This window comes from Phragmites australis, chromosome 1 (genome assembly GCF_958298935.1).
Source record: "Phragmites australis chromosome 1, lpPhrAust1.1, whole genome shotgun sequence".
Classification (NCBI taxonomy): Eukaryota; Viridiplantae; Streptophyta; class Magnoliopsida; order Poales; family Poaceae; genus Phragmites; species Phragmites australis.
Genome location: NC_084921.1, coordinates 8,815,111 through 8,838,727, shown reverse-complemented (window position 1 = coordinate 8,838,727; position 23,617 = coordinate 8,815,111). Strand labels below are relative to the sequence as shown.

Genomic DNA, 23,617 nt, shown 5'->3' with positions numbered 1-23,617 from the left:
TCTCTCTCTCTCTCTCTCTTGCTGAAGCACGCAAGGACCTGCCATCGAAACGCTAATGCTTCCATCTCTGACGACTCCGATTCTGCAAGGAGCCGAGCCGAGCCTAGCAGAGATGCAAGCTGAGAAGGTCAAACAGACAAGTGCTTGGACCATGTCTTCCGTTCCGGAATGCTTTATCCAGCGCGTTGGCGTCTTGTCTGGGTCTCATTTTACTTTGTCGTGATGATCCAAAACATTGTGCCTCGTGCATTTCTGGAGTCCTTTCCAGGCCATGTCTGCAAATCCTGACCATTCCTCATGTGATACGGACGGTCAAAAGGCAACAAGCTATGCTTGCATTATTGATGGAATAAGTGGGAGCCGTATTCTCTACTCATAATTCAAAGAATTACAGCATTACTGGTCTTTGTTATAGCAGGCAACTGAGATTCCACGAAAGTTTGATTTAGCATTTGAACACAATTCAAATGGCCAAATGAGTAATGTTTGATGGACTTGCGCCTCTGCAAGTAGTGAATACATTTTCTTCGAGTGCTACTTCATGACCAAGAACACCAATTTGCTTCCAGAATGCTATTCTAATTATACACATTACGATAATATTAATTGCATTAGGATGAGAGGAGGTCAACTACATATAGCATATATGTACTGCAATGGTGCTTGAATCATGCAGTCATTTTTTCACCAATAGTTTGTTGAACAAACCACAGTACTGGGTTTCCAAGCGCCGGAATTAGGCTGACTGCGACCAATGGAACAGCACACACAAAAACCCAGGGCCAAATGTTGTTTGTTGCGTGCTTTGTAGGCACGGGTGGTCTAAACTTTTCAAGCTCTTCACACAAATCTGGGTAATTTCGAAACAGCAGCCGTAACTGGAGAACAAACATAGAGAATGTTCACTGACAGTTTCATAAATGAGCCGAGAAGGAAGAGAATGACATTCATACCTCTCGGTAGGCCTCAAGCTGGGACAACTCCATTCTGCCAAGAATGTCAAATAGTGACAAATACAACATGTAATCACGAGCCTGTGAAGCAAAGGGCCATGAGAAACATAAGTAACCGAAGCATTGCTGAGCAGGTATTATATGCATTTGCCTGGTATAGAGGAAAAGGTAAGAAAACTATAGTTATGAATGGACTAGGAATAGAATATAGGGCATTTTTCAGATTTAAGAATCCTACTTGTAGGCTGATATAGTTATCAGATCTAATGCAGACACAAGGCCTGACTCAGCAAGATCTAGAAAATACAACAGACTTGTCTGATACAAAACAGTCTAAAATCACCACGAAAGCCTGCAGTTCCATTCCTTATGACTGCAGCAGAAGTTAAATTGTGTTTGATGATCAATAAATTTATTTTGGCTGTATCTCGAACTTTCCAATGTGTCTCTGCATTCTTAACTTCCTCTTTTTTTTCCTCAGTTGTTTCAAGTGACTTGTATATTTTGTGGGATACTTTGTGTACACATTTTTAGCACCGTCTACTACTGGTTCCCAGCAAATGAGCTGAGAGACAACATGGTGAGTAATCACTTATCTGAAAGCAGAGTGGCTAGCAAGTTAGCATGCTGATTGCTACAATGCTATCTGATGCTATTCAATCACATCTCAAAGAGTCAAAGTACGGTTTGTTCTAAATTCCGCAAACTGAGGCAAGAAAATTCAGAATTAGATTGTAAGTGGAGAGACCAGTCAATTTTAGCTACTTAGTAGATAGGTGAGGTAGTGATGCAAGATAGACACTCTAATCACATGGATGGAAATCATGTAACAACACAACATATTATTAGAACATTCAAGTCACCTTCACTTTCTTCACAAATCTGAGGGATTCTTCAAATGTCAATGCCTCCGGTTTTGATGTAAAGGCACCGAAGACCACCATCATTCTCGAGTCCGCCCTAAATATCTCATTTGCTCTCGACATAGTACCTCCCTTGCCTCTGAGCTGCACAAGGAACACCAATTACCATCACCGCAGTAATTTCACATCAGCTACTCTCAGATAACAAGCATTCTCAACTAAAACCAACGACTGCTTTACAATTTCCCCTTGAACTGCGACCAATAGAAAACCATTTTAACATCAGCTACCACAAATCGCCATCACTATTGCACCCAACGTTGCTTATATGATTGGCCAAAGCCACCAGATTAGAGTTGAATTTCGGTACAAATGCCAACCGAAACGACCAAACACAATAACAAAGGCACCAACCACGCTGAAATCAAGAATCAGTCTCGAGATGGGACACGAACAGCTCTTAGGTAAAACGTGTGAACCAAGTCAATTAGTTAGGACGAACCAAGCACAGGACGAAGCGGTAAAAGGACCCAGATAATCAACTAAACACAGTACGAACACCTCAAGAAACGAGTAAAAAGCTGAATGGTATTAGAATCATTTCACGAGTTCAGCTAAACTGGGAGGAAACGAGATTACAAAAGAACGAATTACAACAAGTGATATTGAACGTCGAAATAACAGAGCAGCAGCACAAACTGAATCACAATAATAATGATGGCAACATTTTGCTGTCACTGCCAAGGAATGGACATTGCATCAAATTGCGTTGGAATTAAACGGAAGATTTAAAAGTTACATGTTATATATCACCAATCAGAACACAAGCACAATTGGATATGAAAAACACAGCCTTGGCAAAGCAGCTAAAGTACTAGTAAATGGGAAGAACCACCTCACGAAACTACAAGCCAAACGCAAATGAGTGGCATTTAGCTTGAACGCAATTATAAGGAAAGGAATTGGGAAGGAAACTCCACCAGAGAGTAGCAAGACACGCACCTCGAATCGGCGGCCGCAGCACCCCACCCCGCAACAGCTACAGCTATGGCCGTATTTAAAGAACAAGCAAGTAGAGAGGAGGAGGAGGAGGAAGAAAGCGGGGCACCTGTTAGCAGTCGGCGGAAGCAATTAGGGGTCAAGGCTCGGGCGCTCGGCTCTCCTCCCCTCCTCCCCTTGCAATCGCAAGCTTGGAATATTCGAATGACGGCGCGTGTGGTGGTGTTGAGCTGAGACGAAGAAGGGGAAAGGGAAGACGAAGCGGCGAGGCATCCTTCCAGACAACGCACGTGCGTAAAGTTATCTCAAGTGGATGACATGTGGGTCAGCAGATGGCGGGTCGGCTTTGAAGGCCACATGTCAGTGACGTTAAACTAGGAGGCGTGAGAGGTGGATGGTGTACCTATGCTGCTGCGGTTCTTATCTGATGGGGTCAACGAGGAGCGGAAACCAAAACGGGCAGGCCAGGTAATTCGGATCCTGACCCGGTAGTTGCTGGGGATTCGTGAATCGGATCTGTGCGACCCAGCCCAGCCCAGAACGAATTGTTTTAGATAAGGCCCAGAAAAGGGTTGCCTATTTTCAGCGAGGACATGGTTGGATGGGTTACCTACATCCCTGTTTCCATAACAAAGCATCCAAATTATCTTTTTGATTGGTTGAATAGGAGGAGTTAATTTTGTATTTGGTTATAAGGATGAAGTGGATGTGATAAAAATAATTAACTAAAGTATATCTTTTAATATTACTGACCTTTGTTTTAAAATAATTGATAACTTTAACTTTACTATTTAAACTTTGACCGTTCTTTTCTACGAATATTTATGCAAATAGATTGACCTACATAACATACTTAAAAATACATTCATAACATATCTACTGATACTTTTTTTGCTTTACTTAACTAAGTATGTAAACAAATATTATTAGTTACAGTTTCAATAATAAGAGTCAAAGTTGACAATTATTTTGAAACAAAGGTTAGTAAATAATATTAGCTTATCATACACAAATCAGTATACACTAACACTTATCAACGTTAATCTTACCATACTTAATTATTAATTAACAACAAAATATGCTAATTATCACTAATTGCACTCTAATTGATACAATTATATACTAATCAACACACTGTAACATTTATCAATCATAATCTCACAATATTAAATACAATTAGTAATACTTCATGCTAATTAGCTCTAATCCTTTTACTAATGATTAAGATTAGATATGGTGGATAGTCTCATCCATCCAAAATGATCAACTCACTTTATCCGGTCTATATAAGGAACATTCCTCAAAGTAGATAACTATATCATATTTATCTTTTAACTAAACATCTCAAAAAGATAGATGTCATATTTCAACCACCTCATTACTCCAACCAAACACACCCTAATGTCTTCTTTCTAGGTGGACATGATCCGATACGTAGCTCATTAACGGAATCAACAAGTGCATAATTGACAGCTCTTTTATTCCTCGATAATTCTCAAGGCAAGGTAGACAAGTTTTCTTGATTTTTCTGATGAGAAACTCGAGTAGCATGCATGAAACGGTGCCAAAAAATATTTACAAAAATGTAGGAGGAAAAAACTAGAGGGAGAACGGAAGATGGTGACACAACAATGGTGATGTATGGACGGAGTCAGTGGGCATCCTCGTCGTCCTCGTCATCGTCCAGGGTGAAGTCCCGGACGAGGTAGGCGGCGAGCTCGTCAAGCCCGATCTGGATCTTGTGTCCCTTGGGCAGGAAGACGTTGAATCCCAGCGCCAGCTCGGGGCTGTCCCGGAACAGCGCCCTGGCGGTCGACGTCACCTCGGCGATGCCGATCCGTTGGCTCCTGAAGTCGTCCATGGTGCGGAGGAAGAGGTGGTACTTGTCCGGGTGCGCGTCCTGGAACGCCTCCTTCACCATCTGGACGTAGCCCATCGCGTCCTCCACCGACGGCGACGGAGCCCTGCTGCTGCTGCTGCTGCTGTTGCCTCCCCACGCTCCTGCTGCTGCATTCGCGTTCTTCCTCCCAGCTGCTCCTCTTGACCCAGATTCAGACAACAACTAGTTAATAAAGATGCATCACATTGCATCGACCTCACCAAACGATCGATCAAGAAATTCAACAGGAAATCGAAGAGTGCAGCACGCTGGCCGCGTACCTGTCACTGGAGAAGGACGAGTAGGTCATGTTCCACGATTATATATAGAAGATCCGAGTTCAGCGGATCGAGCAAGCGAGCGCGACTGAACTACGGAAGTGAGGAGGTTTGCTACTGGGAAGGCAAGATCTTCTTTTATCAGCGATGAATTAGGCAGCTAACTGACGGACAGTGCAAGGAAAAGAATAGGTTGTTGGGACTGATAGATAAATACTGACCGGGCAAGCCAAGACTTCGCTCCTTGCACGAGTTCAAGATCCCCAACGACTCCCCTTTTACTGCGCCTCTTCTTTTGCTACTCCATCAGTCCATCTCGCTGCAACTGAACTCAACTCAGTCGCATGCAGACTGATGCAGTTTCTCTTCTTCTTCTTGAGAGATTTCTTCTTCTTTTTTTGGAGAGCACAGACTGATTGCAGTTGGTAGTTGGTACTGTATTTTTAAATCTAAAAATTGTAAATGTATATGTCCATTTTAAAATTTATAATTCTATATTCATATGGCCTGTTGGAAGAGCAACATACTACCTATCATTCTTCTAACGGGCAACATGTTTAAAATAAAAATAAAAATACAGTATTCCAGTGGTCTCAAAATTTAAAATACCATCAAATTGGTCATAACAAATTTTGAAAAAAAATATGGTGTAGATGTTGCTAATTTAGGGCTCTAAAAAATTCAACACAAATAATTACTTGTACAATATGAAACAAAAAAAAAACAAATTTAGCATCTCTGAAATTTATCTTTTTGTTTCTCATTTTACATATCATATTTTTATCTAAATTGTTTTAGAGCTACATAATATTCTCTAGACCATAATATTTTCTGAAATTTTCATAAAAATTTCAATAGTATTTTGAATCTTAAGAGCATTAGAATGCTGTATTTTTATCTTTTTAAACTTGTCGTTCATTTTAAGGGTGATAGGTAGTGAACGGCGACAGGAGTATAGAGTTGCAAATTTTCAAAAAACAATGCATATATTTACATTTTTCGTATAAAAAATATAAAAAATAAAAAGTCGATGGTATTGGGACTAAGCAGCGATCCAGGGTCCAGCCACCAGGCACAGGAACTTGTAGCATCTCAACTCGGTCCAAGGGGGCTACTGGGCCGCCAAAGTTGTAGTTATTGGGCTTTTTTCCAAACAGACGGTGGCCTTCAAACTTTTATGTTTCAGATTTTCGCTCGAGACCTTTTGGGTTGTGAAGTCCTTGATGCTGCTTAGTGCCCGTTTAGATAGGCTGTATTTTTTAGTTTCTGATTAGTTGAGAAAGTAATTATGATTGTTGAATTTTGTTTGTTACTTTTTATAATAAATTTTTAACTTCTCACTACATCTAAAAGTTAGAAAAGCTAGGCAAAAACTGCTTCTTAACTTTTAATTTATTTCAGCTACAGTTGTTTCCTCAGCTAACTAAACGTCATTAGAAACCAGAACTAGAAACCATCCATTTGAATAGCTTTTGATTTTTTTAGAAAAAACTAAAAAAACCTATCCAAACTGATTAATCTTTCTTACGTCGCTTGCAGCATCTACGACTCACACGCGTTCTTCGTGTATTGGATCAACACACGTGTATATGCGCCCCGTTATGCCAATATTAAGGGGGCATCGTTGCTGCTGTATACGTCAGGTGGCCAAGCTTGAAAAATCAGATTATTCGGTTTGGCGCATATTATGGCATATTTTTTAGAAAACAATTTTATTAGAGAATTGAATAAGAAGAAATTGATTTTTTTACTTCTAATATTTAATTTATTTTAAAAATTATTTTAGAAGTTAAAAACTGCAAACTGTTATTTGATAGAGCTCTTCTAATTTTATTTAAAAACTAATCTAATTGCTCCGTCGAACAGACGCTTAGTTGCAATCTCACTCACTCTACAAACAAACATCTACTTTTAGGGCAGAGCTACTAATGGACATGCCAAATCTTGTCTCCACGGTTTCTGCATTTGTAGAGATCGATCATGCAGGTACGAAGAGCATCGCATATTTCTGGAATTTTTTTGGGGAAACAACAGGAATAATTGCTATAGCTGACTGCGTAATTACAACAGTGTAGATAGATGTCCCATTAATTATCGCTAGCTGATGCATATATATGCTTTTTAGATGGGAATTAAAAGATTGATTTTACTGAGTACCGCCCCAGGAAAATTGATCGTCGTTCCTTCCGGCGTCTAGGAATCTAGCTAGGTAGTACCATATAGTACAGTCCGTTGCTATTGTACCATGCATCATCTAGCACTTAGCTAGGTCGACGCTGCCATCACGGTCCCACCACGTCATCAGCGATATAATTCTTAATTCTTATTTTTCTTTCCCATTCAGAATAGAATACTGGACACATGCAAGCATCATATATATTACACAAACACGTATACTGATTTTCTGCCGCTTCTTAATTTCAAGGTAAAACAATAGAAATTATTCTGGATTTAATTAAGCAGTGCATGCATGGACAGGTACTTGGATTGGATAGATATATATACCCTGCTCAGGAATCAGGATACATGGGTCTCGTAGGCCTTGTCAACAATCCATTAAGGTCTCTAGCTCTCCCTGCAGGCTAGTGCTCAGGGGAACCGGTTCCTATAGTATTACTATAATACTTATATAGTATAGTACTATAGTATCACTATAATATTCATATATATAGTAAAATTAGCATAGTAACTACGCTATTTCAGCGTAAACTACTGTTCACTCTCTCATAAATACTCCCTCCAATTATAAATATAGGTCGTTTTAGACTTGTATACGAGGATTAAGAAAATAGATCAAATGACTTTGTTGCTCTTTATTTATTCTGTATTGGAAAAGATAACTCATTAATTTATAAGAGTGTTAGCATTCATTGAACAAAGGCAAGAAGGAAACAAAAGAGAAAAAAGTGCATAAAAGTTTAAGAATTACTTATATTTAGAGAATAGTTGAAAAGGTTAAGACGACCTACATTTACAATCAGAGAGAGTAATTGTTTATGATACTATTCACCTTCGACTTTACTTAGCAACCTTAGAGGAGCACCTTATCATCTCCCCCAGGTTCGTAGCACAGCCAGCCGGGGGAGAGGGGGTATCGGAATCCGAATGAACCACAATAATACAGGCCTGCGTAGCTTAGTGGTGGCACGATGGCATCCATCCATCCATGCATGTGCTTCATTATATTATTATTCCTGAATATTTCAGATCAGAAATAATACAGTAGCATATCCAACCAAAACAAGCGAGCAACGGAATAAATCTAATCGTAGGGCGCCTAGCGTAGCTAGCTTTTCACCAGACTGAACTGATCGATCGATCTGATGCTGCTTCCATGGCTGCAGCGAACTGTATATCTTTCGACATCTCGATGCTGTGCATGCATGCAGTATATATGTGGTGTGCATGATTCGAGAATGAGATGCGGGAGGGAACTCCTGGAAGTTTTAGATGCATTATGATCGATATATGAGCCTAGCTAGAGGAGCAATTAACCATGCAAGAACCCAATGCCCGAATCAGTGAATGGGATTGAGAATGAGATCGATGACGGTGCAAGCAGAAAGATCGGGCGACGAGTGACGAGGTCGATCGCAGCGAACGGAGAATATTTGTAGCATTTCATCAGCTCGATTGCTCTCTGCATGCATGCATGCATACGTTTTGGGAAATACATTTTACTGCGACTTAATTACCGTACGTGGAGCAACTGAAATGAAATATACCTGAGCAAAAATCAGACTAAGCTAGGCGATAATGCTTCCTTTCTTACCTCCGATGGCAAACACAACTGTTGGACGCTTCAATAGGCTCACAACAGCAAAAAACTAGCTGGACCTAAAATATTCATCCGCTCAAATTAGGCTCCCTGCTATTCACGTCTGTCACTCATTTCCCTCTAGCTTCAAATTCTCAACCACTCGTTCTTATTCATTTCACATTGATTCACTTGCTCTCGCTTAGCCCGTACACCCATAGCCGCTTGCTTGCATCTCGAGTTGCTCGCGTCCACTTGCTCACTCCTACCAAAGGGAGACTGGAGCAGAGCTCACTAACCAAAGGGAGGCTACGAGCAAAGCTCACTAGCGCTACTCGTCACTCCGCGAATGTGCAGGAGTAGCTCGCCAGTAGCGGAGAGAGGCCTAGGGTAGCTCAAGCACCATGTGCTGCCTCTGATTTTGGTAGTAGGTAGCTCGATCCAATAGCTTTCAGTGAGGATATCAACTCCCTCTCCCTACTTTTTTGCTAGCGGTCTCATAGTTCACTGGAGAAGGCAATCGCTATGGTTGGCGCACCTCACTAGAGATTGACAGAGGGTAACCGTAGATTTGTGATGTTGCAATAGGTAATTTATGATGTTGCCATATGTTATTTGTGATGTTTCTATTTTTATTTGAGATGTTGCAATATATGATTTGGGATGTTGCATCATCTTATTTTGGTTTATTGCAATAGCCATTTCATTATGAGATGTTACATTTTTTTTATGTCGCAAGAATTTGTTCGATTTGTTTCACTAATATTTTATAGTTGTTGCAATAGTGGTGTCGATATATAGCACACATATTTATTGCTTGTTGCAGTTGTGGCATCGATTTGTTGCACTAGTCGCATTAGGTCAATCAAGATGTTGTGATAGGCATTTTTAGATACTACAGTTGTTCTTTGTTGATTATTTAGAAAAAAAATTCAGGACATGTTGCATTACGCCATTCTAGTTGTTGTGGTAGGCAATTTTAGAAGTTGTAAATGTTAGTTTTGATTTGTTACACTAAAAGATCAAGTTTTTTTTAAAATTTTTTTGGGCTTCAGTGTTGCATTCTACTTTTGCAAATATTGCTTCTGTTCCTTCTGAACGTTACAGTGGGATCTTCAAGATTTTGATTACCCAATCATAATATTTGTTTGTGATTTATGCAATTTTTGTTGACCCCATCCTTGCATATTGATTAAGATCTCGAATTTGTCTATTTTTGGTTATGAGGAAAGTTCGATTTCTTCTGTTGAGATGCTCTATGAATCGAGCTCGTCGTTCAACGTATGATAAGTGAGTAGAGTTGTGAAGAAAATCTGAGTCGCATGACACAAGTGGTGTTGCGAGTAACAAGGTGTCTTGTTGTGGTGGGATTTTTTATTTGCAATGAATCCAATAACAGCAAGTTATCTATCGTCTTGAATCGAATAGTAACAGGACGACCGACGGTAGCGTCTAGATCGAATGCCCGGATGCTAGTATTACCATAAGCTAAGAGGACATAATTAATGAACAACAAAACAAAAAATAATACACATAGGTAGCTACAAGAAAAGGGAAAGAAAAAACCCTAATACATAAATAAAAGCAGCAAAACGTGAAAGAGAAGATAAAATGGAAACATGACAAATATCGCAGTACTTAGTGATATCTACGTTCCTTTTTTTATAGATCGAATCACAATTCGATAGGTGGGATGAGAGAAAAGCTAAGGGGAGCATGCATGGCAGTGACAAGGAAGAGGGGAAGTAAAAAAGGAAAAGCAAATCAACATGCATGTAGAGTACTGATAAGAGAGCAACAAGTCAACACGACTACTGAACTGGCAGTCGCACACAGTATGGAACCCAAAACTTCAAACTCTTTTTAAGGAGCTAGGATCGGAGGACATTTGACTGTTACTAACGGGTTCTTCCCACTCAACCCTAGTCTTCCTCTCGGCCGGCAACCAATTCAAAAAAGGAAGGACGCTCCTTCCCCTTCCTAGTGAAATGCTTCCGTTAGCAGGATCGCTGTCAGGCATGCGTAATGGCCTAGGTGTGTGCCAATCATTTATACATATATTTTCTTTTAGGTAATGAGAGTACAACTTATGGCCTCTGTTTATACATCCATGGGCGGAGTAAGATTAGACCATAGGGGTTGAGAAGAGACAAATTTGAATCAGCACTAAGCTATTAAATTGATCCTTGTAAAAAGATATAATTTTCTCTTAACATTGGTTAATCCATTTTCCATTTTTTAAAGAACAAAATACAAGTAGTAGTGATGAATCCGTGTTCAGTGATCAGCTTAAAATATTTTTTCTTATTTATACATAAATTCACACACAATAGCAAATGCATGATCTTTCATATAATATATAATGATATTTATGTGTAACTGATGGCAAAGTTTCCGAATACACGGGGACCCTCAAAATAATGAGGATAAAGAGCGACGAAATTCAAGTTGGTTATCAGCATAGCCATCCTCCCGAAAACGCTTACTCCTCGCAAGAATAAAATAGCCAAGGTGCACACGTTCTTAGACCCTTTACACGAGTTTTGCCCACCTAGCTCATCTGAACTGTAACTAACCAAGGCATAAATGCCACTCGTCCCGGTAGAAGTACTTCTCAGTCTCGACTCTTCTCCTCTTTCCCCTTACTACAGTAGAGACAGGCAATCGGGAGGCGATTTCACTCTAGCGACGGCTCCTTTGCTCCTCCCTCCCCTCAGGCGGCCTCTCCGGCCGGCGGAAGGGGAGGGGAAGTAAGATCCTGTGCCGGTTGTAGATATCTAGCTTAGTATGGTAGTTTGCTAGGTTAGATCAAGGTTTGGTCATAGTGTGTAGCGCGCATGGGTCCTTTTGTTCTTCTTTGGTCGTCTTTGAGTGTATCGCTGCTGGTGGTGCTATTCTCGGCGAAGACATGGAGGGGTTTTTGTCCCGTGGTGCTGGCTTTGGTTTTGGCGGCGGTGATGACGTCGGATCCCGGCCACCCACGGTCTCTTTCCCCATCAACTCCTCCGGAGATAGCGTCTTTGGCGGTGCTAGATCCAGTGAAGGCCAGATGAGGTTAGTTTCTCTATTCCTTTTTTGGATGTGATGGAGATTTGTGATGCCTCCGTGCTGGGTGCCTTTTCCTCGTCGGTAAGTTCTTCAACGGCGGTGGATCTTGCTTACCGTGTCGTCGATTATGCCAGTGGTCGCGGTTCCTGCTTCCGGTCATGTGCTTTCAGCGGTGGCAGCAGATTTGTGTTGGAGTTCGATGTGCCAGATACAATCCACAACGACGAAGTTACGGCTGTCGGCCGTGTAGCGATGCTGGGACGTTCATTGCTTCAAGATTGCGTTGACTTGTTTGACGTGATGCACTTGTTGGCGAAAAACTTTGATGCTTCTTCGTCGGGGCGGGATTTGCCTTCAGGCTCCAACCAATCTTTGGTGTTGCGGGACGTCAAGCGGCGGCGGTTCCAACCGGCGGTAGCGACGACGACCTTGCAGACCCTCATGAAGATGACCCTGAGGGACTTGGATGTAAAATTTCCTTTTCACAGGGTCTTTGTTGTAATATGGGGATATATTGTGCTACTGTTTTAATATAATTCCATCCCTTCTTAAAAAAGCAAGACATAAATAGGTATTTGGTTTCTTTGCTCTAACTGCCAAGATGCACATGTTCTTAGACCCTTTTCACGAGCTTATCCACGTATGAGCGACAAGCTTTTCCTTACTCTGATAGGCTAGGTTGCCCGGAAAAGACAACTTTTTTAGTCACTACCAAACGCTCGACCTCGCCCAGAGAGGAGAGGAAATTGTTGGATTTTTTAATAATATATTTTTGTACAAATTTTTTAAAAAATGCACAAATTTAAAAATTACAAAACAACCCACCGTCGGGAGATGGTTTAGCGAAATCGACTTTTCACACAATAAACTAGCGAAAATATGATTTTCGCTATTTGCGAAAAATTAAATTTTTGCTCATTAAAATATAAAAGTATTTTCGTGGAACATTGTGCAAAAACCGGAGTTTTCGCACAGCGAAAATGAGTCAGATGAACAATATCCAACAGATTCTAATTTTCCTTCTTCGCTCTTTCTCTATTTGGACAGTAAGGTTGCCGCACTCCAAAATTCATGATTTTTTTTTTCTGTAGATCCTATAATTCATGATAAATCCATTTTAAAAGGATTAACCTCAATACCTCATGTAGGTTTAAAAAAAACTTAAAATAGGACTACATTTTAAAATTCTAGAAATTTTTAAGACATCAAAGAAATTCCTAAAAATCTAGAAAAATTCACTAACATTCTAAATTCCATAGACTTAAGCATAAGCGCCCCACCTCTCTTTTGAGAGTGCGAGAGATTTCCGCCGGTAAGTCAAAAGAGCAGGCCCAAGACAAGCAAGACAAGGAACTCGGTTACACCTAGAAATCCTCTTTACTTTCCACGAAAAGATCCACTTCAAAAGTTTATGGAGTAGTTTCAATTCCACTTTCCCTGGGTCGAATTTGCTCGTGCTCGTCACACTATAGGAGCTAGCCAGGTTTGAAGTCATTATCCTTAACTGTAGGGGGGAGGAGGGGCATTAGCTCTCCCTGAAAAGGAGGTGATCCAGCCGCACCTTCCAGTATGGCTACCTTGTTACGACTTCACTCCAGTCGCTTCCATGTGTTGTAATAATTTCTAAAATTATTTTTAACCCTAGGTTACTTGGTGAAAAAGTGAGTTCCTTTGCAATGCTCCATTTATTTACATTTTATCGGTTCATGTGATATTCTCTTTTAAATTTAATTTGAATTTAAATATGCACAAATTCATCCATACTCTTATGGAATACCTATAATTATGAATATGCACAATATGAGGTGGACATCAAATAAAAAAAGAAATGTCAGCAATTTTCCCAGATTTTTAGGAATTCTTTGAAGCACCACCTGGTCACGCAGTGAGGTCATGGTTTTAAAAGTATCAACTGGCAGCTCGCATCCTCTGGTGTGGGCCCTCCTAACATGGGACCCCTTATTATTTACACCGACAGTAGCCCCCAAGCTCTATCGTGGATGGGGTGGGCTGAGTGGTTCACTGTATGATTCTGAGGTCGTTGAACACCATTTTGCCATAGTCGGGCCTAGCCGAATCACTTTGACCCCATGTGAACATAAGTTCTTCCAGGGAGTGGTCATCGACGTGGCTCATTTTAGTGGTTGACTCAGGAAACCTCATGCCGAGGGAAGGTTAAACATCTGGTCAGAGAGAAAGAGAGAGAGAATGTGGGGGAGAGAAAAAAGTGAATGGGAGAGAATCATGGGAGAGAGAAACATTAAATGCTGCCAGACCCGAGGGAATTTCAGTTTCCCACGCACAGCCTTTCGAAGTTCGAACCGACTGGACTCTGCGACAGTTGGGATCTCGTCGGCCCTATAAATTGGAAAGCCAAATATTCCCCATGAATCCTTTCACTACCTCCCCATAGCATCGATCCAAGCCTTTGCGCTCAGAGCCCTTCTTCTCCGTCCCCATTCTCGCGTCTGCTATGGTGCTGCACATCGGCAACGAGCCAGATTTCCCCAAATCCAAGTGTAATGCGATGAGGATGAAGCAAATGCATGACAACCACCAGCTCCCTCACCGCCTGTCCTCAGGGTACCTCACCGGTGAGAGCGTGCTGACCCCCCATCAGGTGGAGATCGTGATGTTTGTTTCCTTTTTCTTGGTTGACCTCGTGCTGCCCTTCTCTAAGTTCTTCGTCACTGTCCTTTCCTTCTATGAGATCTGTCACCTCAACCCCAATTCCATCATCATGCTGAGCATCTTTGCCCATATGAGCGAGAATCTCATCGTGGAAGAGCCATGCCTCGATCTCTTCAGGTTTTTCTATACGACTAGGTTACAGACCAGGTCGACCACTGGAAGCTGTGGGTTTTGTCTCCGTGACAGCGTCACAGGCTCCTACCTTGAGATGGGCCTCAATAGTCATGGTCACACTGGAGGGAGGATTAGTTCTATCTCGCGACCAAATACTCTTTGGATAACATTTGTGTGCCTAACTAGCTGGCACATGTCACCGAGAACTAGGGGAACGCCCCCACGACAACCCCAGAGTTGATGTCCCTCGCAAGGTGGGTCAAGTAGCTTGGAGAGGCTGGGCTGACGGGATTAGACGTCATCCGTGATTTCATCAAGTGCCGGTTGTGCCCCTTGCAGAAGAGAGCGCATCCGACATATTAGTACACTGGAGGTGATGACGACACACGAGAGAGTTCCACAGGTAATCCCACCACCATTTCCTTGGCTCTTGTTGTCGATTGCATGACACCTTAAGTATCCTTATTATTCAGATCTTCCCGACGAGGCCCTCGCAGGTCAAATTCCTTATGATGGTGGCCCCTAAGAGAAATGGCCCTTTGCGCGGGGCCTCTCTGCCATGTGATCTCCCTTTGTCAGAGAGGGCTCGGATCAGACTCATATGTTTAGCTTTTTCTCAAAGTTTTCACCTCCAAGACTTCTCCTGGGTGAGGGTTTCATGGTTCGTGTTGTTGTAGGGTCTCTCCAAGGTCGATGTCCTGAGCCCAGTGATTGATGAGGTCATGGGGGTCGTCCAGAGAAATCAACTCCGGCACCTGCCTGACCCCTCCATCGCCCCCCTCCATCGCCCAGTACCACTCTGGTCGGTGGTCAATCTAGTCGCAATGATGGTCAAGCTGATCGGAGCCAGATATCGACCACTAGTGGAGGCCCTACGAGTGGTGCCAGTCAGCAAAGGATTGACCAACCTTGCCCTGACAAGACTCGCTTCGACCAAGCCCGCACCACCCAAACACGCCCCGACCAATCCTGCCATACCAAACCTGCTCTGACCAGTCATGCCACGACTAGACTTGCCTTGATCAGCGTTGCCTCAACCAAGACAGGGGTGATCCGGTTGCTGCTGGCCATGGCTCTATGCTAGCAGGGAAAAGTGCAGTGGAGGACTTGGCTTCCCCGGAAGCATCCAAACGCATCTGTGGGACACCGATCACCGGCGGCTTCATGAGGACGAGGATCATGCCCAAACCTCCACCCACACTGCAAGTTTCTGGTTAGGTATGGATGCCTTGGAAGTTTTTCTTTCTTTTCTAACTTCGTGCTCTATTGTTGTCGCATGTCCTCAACCCCCCACCCACATACTCCGGTCATAATTCCTCCAACACCTCTACAAGATGCTCTAGCACCCAGCCTCCAGTAGCTCCGACGCTGGGAGCATTGGCTGTAACTTCAACACCTACAGAGCTGGTCATGGAGCTCGCTTCAGCCTCTGACCAACTTTCCTTGGTCGCTAGGCTTCCTATATCCATCCGAAGACTGATCGCCAAGAAGGAGGCAACAGATAGCAGGTGCGCCGAGCTAGAGAGGCTGATGTTCAAAGAGAAGGATGCGAAGCTAAATGTTCGAGATGTCACCTAGGGGGTGAATAGGCGTTCCTCAAAATTAAAACTTTGCAATGGATTATCAGAATTCAAAACTTTCAGGTTTAATCCGGAACTTCCAGGTACCGAAAGTTCAGAGTTCAACCTGGATTTTTTGGATACAGAAAACGAATTCGAAATATAAGTACGCATAAGCAAATCTAGTGATTCTAAGTGTTACCACAAGTTTCAATGATGTCTAAGAGACCTTTCGATCGATCACCTGCAACCACAATCGCAACCACGTTGATCGGGGCAAATCAACCAAAAATCAACTAGAACAAGAATGAACACAAGTAAGCAAAAGAGACAAGTAATTTGTTTCCCGAAGTTCGGATCCAAGGATCCTACATCTCCATTCAGGTGCTCACAAACAGCTGGGTCTCTTTCAACCCTTTTCCTCACCAAGCAACCACGAAGACCAAGCTTGGGCTTACTCAATGTCCTCTTCCGTTGTGGCAGCGAGGATGAACTTCACAAAATTTCTTGCAGCACACCACAACCTTGGGTGCTCACAAGCGATGCCTAGTCATCTAGGATCTCCAAGCTCCAAGAGTAATGAATGCAAAATCGATGTGTCTTGACGATGAACTCAAGTGCTCAAAGGTTGGAATGTAGCTCACTAGCACTCAATCTCAATCTCTCAACCTAACTCTCAAATTCTTGCAAGAATTGAAGCCAAAATGAGTGGGGAGAGCTATTGAATGACTTTGAAAGCTTTTGTCTCATGGTAGGTCAGCAACAAATGAAGAGACAGGATGAGGGGGTATTTATACCCAACCCAAAAAACTAGTCGTTATGCAACTTTCTAGCTTGACCCAGAACTTCAGGGTTGGCACGAGACTAAGCACCCGAGGACCCCTGTTCGAAACTCCATCCAGAGGTTCTGGATTAAAATCAACAGAATTCGGAGGTTCTGGACCCATCTGGAACTTTCAGATCCAGATTTGAGAAACAACCGAGAACCCCAGGCCAGAATTAATTCGGTGGTTTTGACTACCCGAAACTTCCGGATCAACCTGAAACTTCCTTGTTGGTTTTAAAAACCAAACCGAGCACCTTACTCAGAGCCCCATCCGAAGGTTCCGGCAACCCGGGCATTCCGGATTGCACCTAGAACTTCTGGATACATTGAGCAACTTAGAAAACCCGGTGTTCGTGGGTTGATCTATGTTTCTCATCTTTAGGTTGAATGTGTACTTTGAGCACTGAGACATCTTCAAGTTTATCTATATGCATCCTTTTGATAGTACGATGTACTTATACTTAAATTCAAAAACAAAGGAATTTAAATATATGGAGTAGTCACATGCCGCTTCTTTTTTTTTATTTTTGAGGGTGCCTAGCATCTACTAAGTTCTCCATGGGACTAATACATATTCATAAACTCATTAAACTTTAGTAGCCCCTTAATCGCTTATAAACAATTATTCAAAAACAACATAGGGGGCCTAGATGCAGTTTCAATCTCCCCTTTTTTTGATGATTGATGACAACACGATTAAAGCTTAATTGAATTAAAGATTTTGAATTTTAAGATATATGATGAGCCCCCCTAGATGTGTGCATTGAATAAAATTTGATTTTAACATCAAATGCACATATTCAAAAGTATTTTGTGAGAACTCCCCCTATATCTTAGCATCCGTGGGTGCAAGAAGTGTAAGTAAACATAATAAGCTGCAATGCATATGACAAGATATATCACGCAAAAAGGAAAAGAAAAAAAATACACCAACACATCTCATGAGCATTACACTAGCATAAATGACTCTACAAATTTAAAGATCATCAACTGCTAAGCACACCATTTCAATTAGTCTTACATGTCCAACCACGAACAGTAAAGATTTCAGCTGAAAGATAAAAGGAGACAGACACTACCACAAAATCTGAAACTTTCGAATTCACCCGGAACTTTTGAGTTTTGGCAGAAGAGCAGGCAATAGACAAAAATATACATTCTCTCCCCCTGTGGCATCAAGACATCAAAAAGGAAAGAGCAGCTGAAAAGATAGCTCAGTCGTTAGCCTCCTCGTAGTCATCATCGTCTTCGCTGTTGGAGCTTTCCTCGGCACCTCCAACATCTTCTTCTTCTTCTTCTTCGCTTTCTTCCTCAACATTACAATCTTGAGCACGAGCAGTAGAAGATGTTCCAGCACCGACAGCCATTTGAGCAGTATCATACCAAGCCCATGGGTCCTCAAACGCCTCGGGCTCGCTAACTTCTTCCTCGAAAGCTAACGGTGAGCAAGGAGGCTCAATCCTCAAATGTGCATGAATTTCTTTTTGTCGAGCCTTGAGCTTTCTCATCCTTATGTTGGTGCGGTCCTTATGCTCTTTGATCATCATGGCATTGTGAGTGCATACATTAAAAATAGCTTTGAGCATACAGATAGGTGATGAAGAAGATGAAGACCAATGTGTAGGAGGAGAAGCACACCTCCTAGGAGCTGCTTGAGAAGATGTCATAGAAGTTGACTTGGTGCTCATCAACCTAATTCTCAATGGCTCATGCTTGACTTACTTGAAGAATTCCTTCTTTGTTACTTTTTCAATCATGAATATGATGCCAAGGGCATAAGCACAACTCTTGTTTCATGTGTGGGATGTGGTGTGAATCTCTTCCTGTATGAAATTGACCACACTAAAGGGATCACCTTCATTTGACATCCTAGCAAGCAAGTATCTTATAATTGATTGAACATTAGTGGCATCACCAGTCTTGGGAGTAAGAGTGGTATGGAACAAAAGATTGAGATACTTGTAGAATGGTCTCATGCCCGTGGTTGTTCCATGTGTCACTTCACCAAGATTATCAGCATACATAAATTCCATTTCATTGGTGGAAAGTTGTTTCTTAATGTGAATCTGGGACTTGCTAGAGTCATGAACGTCAAACCCAAACAAAAGACCAAAGTTATTATACTTGATTTTGTACCTTTCACCCTCGATTATCCAATGCATAGTTTGATTGGCTTCATTATCATAATGAAGTGTAGCATAGAATTGCACAATCACTTCAACACTCCAATCATACTTTAAAGTCATGATTTTCTTGACTCTCTTGTGCTTACAAGCGGCTATGACCTCATTGAAAAATGGATCATTCTTCTTTGCCATATGATCCCAATCTATCCATTGCATGTGAGTGACAGGCTCTTTCTTCGGAAGGATCACAATTTCATAGAAGTCGGATTGAAAGTCATTCTAAAATTGAGAATCCAGTGCATTATTTTCATACATGAAAGGATCTTCGTATCTTTCCTTCTTGCATTTGCCAGACTTGTCCATGTAATTTACCACTCTTCTGGCCATCGAACTCAAATTCACACATGTATGGTAAGGTTTGTGAAGCTTTAAAGGTGGTAAGACAATCATTTCTTCTTGTCCCCCACATCCTCTTCCATCTCTTCATCGTGTGCTCGAGAGACAGAGGCCATTTCCTTTACTTTCCCTTTGTCTGCATTTTTTCCTCTTCTAGGTGGCAAAGTACCACCATGACCCATATTGATGGTTTTAGCCATCTCATCAATGTGAATGTTGCTAGACCGAGACAATGGAACTTTCTGAATGGCCTTGCAGTCTCCGTGTTGTACTTGCTCATTACCACCACCACTGCCACTGCCATTTCCCTCTGAATCACTTGGTGCTTCAACTAGGGGATCATGTCGAGCCTTTGTTCTCCTTTGAAAAGATTTACCATCAAACCTCTCACGCCCCATCTCACACTATCCCGAGAAACACAGGGATGATATAATTGAGATAGGGAAAATATTGAACAAGAATTGGAATTGAAGAACATGATCTAGATAAAGTTTGCTGGACAACACGAAACTTCTGGGTTCAACTCAGAACTTCCGGGTTGCCTAAACATGGGCATGAATTAGGGTATTGAAGGATTCATCCAAAGGAATTGCAAACCCTTGTAGACCATGGCTCTATGATGAGAAAAGAACTTGTTAACCAAAGGAAATTGAATCTAAAAGCAGGGCATTGAGAGATAAAAAAGATCGGTTTTGAGGTATACCTTGAGTTCAACCGAAGGATCTGGAGTCGATTTAGAGGGAGGGCTAGAGATTCCGACAACGAAAGGAGTAACTTGGAGGAGAACTCGAGAGTTTGGATGGTGAAACCTTGAAATCACTGGTAAGGGCACCGTCAGGCTGAGAGGGTGTGTGTGAGAGAGAGGATGAAAGGTTAGAATGAAAGGGTATCTCTCGGGTAGGGGTATAAGTGTCCATAACTCGGAACTTTTAGATGGAACCCGGAACTTCCGTGTTGAGACGGAGTTCAAAACTGAGAGGGGTCACCCGGATGGAACTCAGAACTTCCAAGTGAACTGACAAAATCTGGAACTTCCAGATCGACCCAGAACTTTTAGGGTTCTGTCAATTTGACAAAGTTAGATAGAACGAGGAACTTCCAAAATTCGGAACTTTCGGGGTGAGATTGGAACTTTCGGGTTCTAGAGGATGACATAACTGATTTTGAAGAGGATTGAGCTTTAGATTCGGTTTGGATCCTTGAGAGATTGGATAGTTGGACATATAAGAAGTTTTACCACTTGTGATAAGCTAACAAACAACAATACGTAACAATGATCACACATAGCAAAATATGATCATAAGATCAAAGAATCAAATCTTTTGAGAAAAGCCATTTAAAAGAAGATTTTCGCAAACATCTAGCTATCAAAACTACTAGACAAAACCAATCTATTGTATGCAACATATCAAGCCACATTGAGAGAATCTAGAATATTTAGCTCACTTCTCAACTCACAAAATATTTGCTCATTTAGTGGCTTGGTGAGGATATTGGCTAGTTGTTTTTCGTTCTCACATGGTGAATATTGATATTCCCTTTGGTTTAGTGGTCTCTCAAGAAGTGGTGTCGAATATCAATATGCTTGGTTCTTGAGTATTGCACGACATTGTTGGATATTTTTATGGCACTCTCATTATCACACATGAGTGAGACTTTGGTCATGTTGTAGCTATAGTCTCTCAAGGTTTGCCTTATCCAAACTAGTTGAGCACAACAAGCACCTACGGAAACATACTCGGCCTTGGAGGTGGATAAGGCTACAAAGTTTTTTATTTTAGTACCAAGAGACCAATGACCTACCCTAGAATTGACAAGTCTTCAAAGCACAGATCCTATCTACTTTACAACTGGCATACTCGGAATCCGATTAGCTGATTAAATCAAAGGTGGAACCTTTAGGATACCATAAGCCAAGGTAATATGTATGAACCAAATATCTAAGAATTCTCTTAACAGTCACTAAATATCACTCTTTTGGAGCGGTTTGAAATTTTGCACACACTAAGCATTATATCAGGCCTAGATGCACATAGGTAAAGCAAGGATCCAATTTTGGAGCGATATACCTTTTGATCCATGGCCTTCCCATCTTCATTAAGATGGAGGTGTCCATTTACTTGCATGGGATTTTTGATAGGCTTAGCATTCTCCATGTCAAACTTATTAAGCGTACTTTTGATGTACTTAGTTTGACATATGAAGGTTACTTCCTTGAGTTGTTTGATTTGAAATCCTAGGAAGAACTTTAATTTTCCCATATTTACATCTCAAACCTTTTGGTCATAATCCTACTAAAATATTCACAAAATGATTGATTAATATAGCCAAATATAAGATAATTGAAATATATTTGACAAACAAATAAATCATTATCAATTCTTTTAGTGAAGAGAGTAGTATCATCTTTGCCTATCTGAAAGCTCTTTTTTATGAGAAAAATTTCTAAGACATTTATACCATGCTCTAGGTGCTTGATTAAGCTTATAGAGCGCATTAAGGAGTTTATACACGTGGTTAGGGTACTTGGAATCTTCAAATCTAGGTGGTTGCTCCACATACACCAATTCAGAGATTGAGCCATTGAGAAATACACTCTTCACATCCATTTAGTATAGCACGAAATCATGGTGAGTAGCATAAGCAAATAATATACGAATTGACTCAAACCTAGCTATAAGAGCATAAGTCTTACTAAAATCTAAACCTTCTATTTGAGTGAAACCTTGAGCAACCAATCATGTCTTGTTCCTTGTCATGATTCCATTCTCATCTTGTTTGTTGCGGAATACCCATCTGGTGCAAATCACATTTTGATTGGATCTTTTCACCAAGGACCAAACTTCATTCCTCTTGAAGTTGTTGAGCTCTTTATGAACATCACTCATTCCGGATCTCCAAGTGCGTGTTCCACCTTTAAAGGCTCCAAAGAGGAAACAAAATAGTGATATTCACAAAAGTTTGCAATTCTTGAACGAGTGGTTACCCCCTTTTGTACATCACTAAGAATGTTGTCAACCGAGTGATCTCTTTGGATGCTTTGATGAACTCTTGGATATGGTACTTGGGATTGGGTTTGAATATCTCCCACTTCATTATCATCATCATCATCAAGAAAATCGTTGGAGTCACCATGAGCATGACCTTGACATTGGTCTTGATCTTGAGTTGATGTAGGTGGCTTCACTTGAGTTGATGAAGAGGATTGATCTTGATTACTTTCGACCATTTGAAACTCTTGGGGCTCTTCAAGCTTGATTTTACCAATTGCCATCTTCTTGATTATCTAGCTTGGAATTTCTTCATTATCTAAAATATTAGGATCAATTTGCTCTACTTGAGAGCAGTTAGTCTCATAAAATGTCATATCATGCGTGATTTCTACATAACCAGTGGTTTTGTTAAAAACACGATATGCATAGGCATTTGATCCATAGCCAAGCATAAAACCTTCATCAACCTTAGATGCAAATTTAGAACTTTTAGTCTTCTTATTTAGAATGAAGGACTTGCGACACATTTAGTTTGTTACCGGTTAGTAATTCGTATGTGGTCTTCTTCAAGATCTTATGGAGATACAACCGGTTGATGGCATGTCACGTGGTGTTGATGGTATCCACCCAAAATTGATCAGAAATCTTGTACTCATCAAGCATAGTTCTTACCGACTTAGTGAGAATCCTATTCTTCCTTTCGACCACCCCATTTTATTGAGGTGAGTAGGGGGTCGAAACTCATGCTTGGTGCTTTCTTCATAAAAGAAGTCTTCAACTTGAGTGTTCTTGAACTATTATTACTACCTACTGTCTTGATCTTCACATCAAATTTATTTTGGGCCCTTCTTGCAAACTTCTTGATTGTTACTTGAACTTCACTTTGATCATGCAAAAAGAATACCCAAGTGAAACGAAAATAGTTATGAACAATAACTAAACCATATTTGTTACCACCGATGCTTATGTAAGCAATTAGTCCAAATAAATCTATGTGGAGAAGTTTCAATGGTCTTGTGGTCGTCATCACGTTCTTGGCGAGGTGAGGAGCTCCATCTTGCTTCTCCGCTTGACTTGCACTATAAATTTTATCTTTCTTAAAAGAAACATTTGTTAGTCCTAGGATACGCTCTCC

At 41.3% G+C, this 23,617-nt stretch overlaps 2 protein-coding genes across 4 annotated transcripts; both read right to left on the bottom strand.

Annotated features, from left to right (window-relative positions):
- Positions 1-379: 379 nt before the first annotated feature.
- Positions 380-3,068, bottom strand: LOC133908279 (uncharacterized). Of its 3 annotated transcripts, none has more exons than XM_062350275.1 (4): positions 2,925-3,068; positions 1,817-1,960; positions 954-1,034; positions 380-878 (listed from the first exon to the last, which is right to left on the bottom strand). In XM_062350275.1, exons 2-4 carry the CDS (start codon positions 1,937-1,939, stop codon positions 669-671), a joined length of 414 nt encoding a protein of 137 aa, XP_062206259.1. In that variant the 5' UTR covers positions 1,940-1,960; positions 2,925-3,068; the 3' UTR covers positions 380-668. The 3 variants fall into 3 exon arrangements, with proteins under 3 accessions (XP_062206259.1, XP_062206271.1, XP_062206264.1); XM_062350287.1 differs by having other exon boundaries at positions 1,817-1,955; positions 2,925-3,048; XM_062350280.1 differs by having other exon boundaries at positions 2,819-3,019.
- A 1,223-nt stretch (positions 3,069-4,291) lies between these two features.
- On the bottom strand, positions 4,292-4,792 carry LOC133908301 (paired amphipathic helix protein Sin3-like 5). Its single transcript, XM_062350297.1, has one exon. It carries the CDS (start codon positions 4,749-4,751, stop codon positions 4,467-4,469), a length of 285 nt encoding a protein of 94 aa, XP_062206281.1. The 5' UTR covers positions 4,752-4,792; the 3' UTR covers positions 4,292-4,466.
- Positions 4,793-23,617: the final 18,825 nt, after the last annotated feature.